Source organism: Microtus ochrogaster, unplaced genomic scaffold (assembly GCF_000317375.1).
Source record: "Microtus ochrogaster isolate Prairie Vole_2 unplaced genomic scaffold, MicOch1.0 UNK79, whole genome shotgun sequence".
In the NCBI taxonomy this organism is placed as follows: Eukaryota; Metazoa; Chordata; class Mammalia; order Rodentia; family Cricetidae; genus Microtus; species Microtus ochrogaster.
The window spans coordinates 1,298,565-1,305,198 of NW_004949177.1; the positions used below are offsets into that span (position 1 = coordinate 1,298,565).

Sequence of the window (6,634 nt, forward strand, 5' to 3'; positions counted from 1 at the left end):
GCAGCTGTTGTTCTTTCCTCAGCATTCAAATAATTCAAAGAGAGCATAATAGCATACAGTATCAAGATTCTCTGTGTATTTTCCATCTTTGTGCAGCTTTGTTTTAACCTCTATTTTGTTTATTTTTACTTTTTGCTTTTTGAGACAGGTTCTCTGTATCTTTGACCTGGAATAACTCTGTGTACCAGGCTGTCCTTGAACTCTCAGAGATCCGCCTGTCTCTGCCTCCCAGGCATTTAGGATTAAAGGCGTATGCTACTACACCTTGAACTCACAGAGATCTGTTTGTCTCTGCCTTCTAGGCACTGGGATTAAAGGTGTGTGCTACCACACCTAGAAGTCACAGAGGTCAATCTCCCTCTGCCTCCCAAGTGTTAGGATTAAAGGTGTGTACTACCACACCCAACTACTCTCTTTCCTTTTTTTTTTTACTTTAAGAACTTCAACTTTTAGCCTGCATATATTTTTAACACACAGTAAACCATTTAGAAATTTTCTTTGTCTTTGAATCTCTCTTTACAGTATATCTCTCTTTTTCTGACCAATGAGCCTTTAAATTACTGATCAATATGGGTGGGATTAAAGCCGTGGCTTTTGCAGCTAGATCCAGCACATTCCTTAGCTTTCCAGCCTCATGGCTGAGGTACTGGCTGTAGCCATGTTTACTGCCACAACTCTATGTCATTTCAAGGTCCCTGCCAGCAAGCGAGCTTCAGCAGCCTGTGCTTTCAGACTGCACAAAGCGCCTGCGTAAAAGAGTCAGAGTTTGCCCTGGCAGAACAGACCAGAAAGCCGGCATTTTTAAACGGTGCAGCTTTTTTCCTGCTATGGCTGAAAACCGAAAAGCATGCGTTCAGCTTTTCCTCAACACCGTTTAAGTGTTTCGTGGCAGGACCTCTTAAGAGCTGCAGGGTTTTGCAGGTGAAGCTGAGTCAGGAAGCCTCTCTTAGATGAGCCACTTGCTTGCCTCTGGCAAGCATAGTAGACCCAAGAAATTGTTGCTACCACATCGGGGGCCATTCTGTTGTAATAGGAGCAGCGGGGCTGTGTCCCCAGCACCCTGGCCGCCTGCTAGCTTATGCCCGAAATAACAACACACAAACTGTATTCATTTAAACACTGCTTGGCCCATTTCTATCTAGCCTCTTCTCAGCTAACTCTCGCACCTGGACTAGCCCATTTCTAATAATGTTTGTAGCACCCCAAGGTACGCTTACTGGGAAGATTCTAGCCTATGTCCATCCTGGGTCTAAGATTCATATGTCTGCCCGGGAGAGGGGGCATGGCATCTCTGCTTCAGAGAGCAGAGCTGTCGAGTCTGAGCTCACTTCCTCTTCCTCCCAGCATTCTGTTCTGTTTACTCCACCCACCTATGTTTTAACCTATGAGGGCCAAGCAGTTTCTTTATTGCTTAACCAATGAAATCAACAGATTGATATATGACACTCCCACATCAGATAGTGTTGCTTTCAGTGAATGACAGCATTGTATAGTAGATCCTAGTATTTCTGAAGATAGAAAGTTTTTCCTTCTGAACATGTTTGAAAAACACTCAGATTTCTTTTCAGGATTAGACACCATTACCTCTGTCTCCTGGTAATAGGTTGATCAATGATTCTTAGCAAAAGACTTTGGGAACAGAGTTCTCTCTCAGGAACCCTGGGCTACAGTCTTAAGTATCTCCTTGAGAAGAACTACTTTGTAGCTAGAGTAGAGAATATTTTCAAAAGGACAATAGAAACTGGTGTTAAAAAAAAACAAACTTTGGTTGATTTGTAGCTGGATGGCTTTTATCTAGTCAGATGCAAGTAGAAACCAAATCACTCTTTCAATCTCTGAAAGTTATGTTTCTCAATGATGATGATGATGATGTGATAATGGTGTGTGTGCATACATGTGGATTGTCATTTAATATTCAAAGTCATCTGTTTGTTTATTTTTGTTTACAAGATCTCAAAAAATAGCCACAAGCCCAAAATTGATATATACTCCAAAATATCCTTGAAGATTTGCTCCTCCTCCAGAGCCACACCTGATTTATATGGTTCTAAGAATGAACCCCAGGATTTCATGCATGCTAGGCAATTATTTTGCTAGCTACATTCCTAGCCCACATCATCCGACATTTTATAAGCAAATAGTCACTACACAGAAAGTCCCCCTAAAGTATTCACAGATGCAAAATTCATACTTGTTACTGTTTCTCAATCTGCAGCCTGAGCCACCCTCCACCAACAAATGGCAGCTAGACAAATGGCTGAACAAAGTCACATCCCAGAACAAGTCATTTATTTGTGGCCAAAATGAGACACCCATGGAGACCATTTCTCTGCCTCCTCCAATAATACAACCAGTGGAAGTCCAGGTCAAAGTGAAGCCAAACCCGAGCCAGAGTGTGGCTGGACCCAAAGAAAGGCCTCTCCTTGGCCTCATTAGGGAGAAGGCTCGACCTAGGCCCACTCAGAAAACCCCAGAAACAAAGGCTTTGAAGCATAAGTTGTCAACATCAATTGACACAGTTTCTCAAAGGACAATTGGAAAGAAACAGCCCAAAAAGGTTGAGAAGAACACCAGCTTTGAGGAATTTACCTGGCCCAAACCAAATACTACCAGCAGCACTCCCAAAGAAAAAGAAAGTGGAGAGCTTCCTGACCCGCCGCGAAGCCGCAACAAAGTCACCGCCCATAAACCAGTCCCTAGGAAAGAACCAAGACTCCACGCCTCTTTGGCCACTGAGAAGAAGAAGTATAGAGGGCCCGGAAAGATTGTACCAAAGTCCCGGGAATTCATTGAAACAGATTCATCTACATCTGACTCCAACACAGACCAGGAAGAGACCCTGAAGATCAAAGTACTGCCTCCTTGCGTTGCCCCGGGAAATCACACTTCCAAATCCAAGGATCTGTCCAGTGCCAGCTTGACCCTTAGCACCTTGACCACCAGTAGCAGCAGCAGCAGCAGCTTATCCACCAGCAATGAAGAGACAGCTTTTTCACCTCCTCCTGCCATGCAAACTGAGCTTTTGTCCCCACTACGGGAACACGAAAATCCGAAAAACCTGTGGGTGAAGATTGACCTTGACTTACTTTCGAGAGTACCTGGCCAAAACACAGTCCCAGCAACACCTGCCAAGACAGAGCACAAGGAGACTGCCTCAAAACCCAAGCGTCAAACTGCTGCCACCGCTGTGGAAAAGCCAGTCGCTAAGGGCAAGCGTAAGCACAAGGTGAGTTGCCCAGTGGAGGCTTGTTGTGCGAATTCTAAGTGGTCTTAAAATTTGAAACCCAGTGTTAGATATTGGGGTAAATGCTGAAAGATCGGACAAGCAGTGCAGCCAGCCTCTTAGAGAGACCCTTTACTTCTATGACTCCTCAGACTAAAGTGGGCAAGATCCTGTCTCCAGGAATCCTCAGAATGAATGTTCCCAGCTCTTGTCTTCTCCTGCCTTATAGTCCTCTCTCTGCCCAGCCATATCCCTTTCCTATGTCCACCTCCCTAGTCTGGGATTAAAGGTGTGAGCCACTGCCTGGCTCTGTTTCTCTTTTAGACTGGATGATCTCTTGTAGTCCAGGCTGGCCTTAAACTCACAGAGATTCCTCTATGTGCCTCAGCCTTTTGAGTGCTGGGATTAAAGCTGTGTGCCACGACTGCCTGGCCTCTACTGGCTTAGCTCTGTACTCTGCCTCAGGCAAGCTTTATTTGTTATATCACAAACAAAATATCTCCACAGAGTCTGCCAGGTGGCTGTGAGAAGAGTCTAACTTTATCTGTAGTCTTGTTTTTAAGGAGACCAATGGCAGGGGACCACAAGCTTTGGTAAAGGAAATGACATTTTCTAAGAAATTTTATGCTTGGCATATGACAACAGTGTTAGGGATGATCAAGGTGTGACGGGAGCCATTGGCAAAGATAGCTGTTAAGGAATATGAGAAATAATGATATATAAGAAACGAGACTACAAAGAAGCATCTTCCCCAAGGTAGCCAGTCCCAGAAGTCAGCTCCTTAAGTTGCTCCCAATGCAAGTAGCTCCTATATTATGTTTTACAGTTCCCCATGCCAGCATCAGCAGGGGGCCCGTCTGCCTACAATGGCCAAGTGCATCTTCTCCACTTGTTCATTTCTCTGGAAACATATTAATGCACTAATGAGTCAGCTGTATTGGGGCATCCTGGCATCTGGCACAGGAAGGCTTTAGATAGCCTTCTAGGATTACTGACCTGTTTGAAGAATTACTCTGTGAAAATCTCACCTAAACATGCTTTGGTTTCAATTCTAGGTCTAAATAGGGTCATCAGAAGAGGAATACAAAGTCACTTTTTACCAATTACAATATGTCTAGATATGAGTTTATGGCTAATAAACTCTTTCTTATTTACCTCTGTATTTTGGGTTAAGTTTTCAGAATCAAGTCCTCTTGTGGTGCTATTTTGCTAATAGTAAGCACCATAGTAGGTAGAAGTACACTTCCTAATCCTTTCTATTTTCCCTCTGTTTCTCTCAAGGAGGATGTCTTGAGCTTGGTCATTGCTCATTTTGTTAAGAGAAGACCTGTAGACAATAGCAACTTTTTAAACAAGGCACTCAAAGACAGTACTCAGGGACAGGACAGTGTTCAGGATTGGGGAGTGCTCAGGGACAGGGAGTGCTCAGGGATGGGCAGTGATCAAGGATGGGGAGTACTCGGGGACTGGGGAGTGCTCAAGGATGGGGAGTGCTCAGGGACGGGGAGTACTCAGGGACAGTGCTAAGGGTTTGGGAATGGTCAGGGACAAGGAGTGCTCAGGGACAGGAAGTGCTCAGGTACAGGACAATGCTCAGGGACATGGAAGTGCTCAGGGATGGAGAGTGCTCAGGGACAGGGAGTGCTCAGAGACAGGACAATGCTCAGGGACAGGGAGTGCTCAGGGATGGAAAGTGCTCAGGGACAAGAAGTCCTCAGGAAGAGAACAGTGGTCAGGGTTGGGGAATGCTCAGGGATGGGGAGTTCTTAGGGATGGGGAGTGCTCAGTGATGGGAAGTGCTCAGGAACAGGACAGTACTCATGGACAGGGGAGTGCTCAGGCATGGGGAGTGTCAGGGACTGGGAAGTGCTCAGTGACAGAGAGTGCTCAAGGACAGGGAGTGCTCAGGGACAGAAAGTGTTCAAGGACAGGACAGTGCTCAGGGTTGGGGAATGCTCAGGGACAGGGAGTGCTCAGGGACAGGGAGTGCTCAGGGACAGAGATTGCTCAGGGATGGGGAGTGCTCAGGGATTGCTCAGGGATGGGGAGTGCTAAAAGGCGGGGAGTGTCAGGGATAGGGAGTGCTCAGGGTTGGAGTGGCTCAGAGACAGGGAGTTCTCAGGGACGGGTGTTGCTCAGGGATGGGGAGTGCTCAGGGATTGGGAGTGCCCAGGGTTGGAGTGGCTCAGGAACATGGCAGTGCTCATGAATAGGGGAGTGCTCAGGGATGGGAAGTGCTCAGGTACTGGGCAGTGCTCAGGGACAGGGGAGTGCTCAGGGACGGAGAGTGCTCACATACAGGACAGTGCTCAGGGATGTGGAGTGCTCAGGGACAGGGAGTGCTCAAGGACAAGGAGTGCTCACATACAGGACAGTGCTCAGGGATGTGGAGTGCTCAGGGACAGGGCAGTGCTCAGGGACAGGAAAGTGCTCAGGGATGGGGAGTGCTCAGGGACAGGGCAGTGTTGAGGACCAGAGGAATAGGGGCTCAGATGAATCCTGAGGGACAGGGAATCATAGGAGGCAGGGTTGTTAGGAGACAAGAAGTTGTGTTACTGGGAACACCAGGTGTCTAGTTTCAAATTTGAGGCTGTAAGTACTTTGAGGCCAGCAAATAGTATACTAAAACCAGCTGTAGAGAGGAGCAGATTAAGAGGCTAGTGTCCCGGAATGTACGAAAATACTTTGAGACCGAACATTTCTGACACTCTAAGTCAAAGAACTCTAGGAGAGTGGGCAGAAAAGTATGAGTAGAATGGATGGTACCGAAAGCCTGGGGATTCCTGGGGCACAGGCAGTGACTAGGAGGTGGAGGAGGGGCAGGACACTGGGTATCACTAGGAGACAGTCAATTTCTGAAAGGGGTAAAAGTTGTAGAAGACTTGGACAGAGGGGGCCTACTTCCCAGGTGACAGGGACACAAGAAGACAGGAAAGTGATAAGGAAGCAGGGAGTGCCAGGGAAATGGAAAGAAAGGAGTCAAGGGAAGCTGTAGAGACTGACTGGCTAAAGGGGATTGATCGGTAGGAGGCAGAGCAATGCTATCAGGCAGGTGAGTCCTAAGGAGAGGCTGTCAGGCTCAGAGAAGCTCAGTGCTCCTTAGAGAGTCACGCAGGAACTTGTCCAGGAAAAGAATTCCACAGCAGTGAATAGAAGTGTGGGGTCCATGACCTGCCCCTGGAGTCTTCTCTCTTCTTGATGCCAGCAGTAGAATGAGAGTGAACACATTTAACAGCGAAGGACACGTTTTGCAGATGGACCATTCCCTTGCATATTGTTGATTTTATAGACAGCCTTTCTAGGTCACCCTCAAGCCCTATGCTATTTAAACAGGGTTTGTACCATGTTGAGATTACAATGTTCATTTCCAAACTAACCTTGTTTTTTTTTTTTTAGTTATATAACTGGTGA

The 6,634-nt window shown here is 46.6% G+C and overlaps 1 protein-coding gene across 1 annotated transcript in view; it reads left to right on the top strand.

Annotated features, from left to right (window-relative positions):
* Positions 1–6,634, top strand: part of Aff2 (AF4/FMR2 family member 2) — a 563,314-nt gene that overhangs the window by 518,733 nt on the left and 37,947 nt on the right. Inside the window, exon 10 of the mRNA XM_026777641.1 lies at positions 2,216–3,226. Within this exon, the coding sequence (XP_026633442.1) occupies positions 2,216–3,226 (1,011 nt within the window). The remainder of the gene's footprint in view (positions 1–2,215; positions 3,227–6,634) is intronic.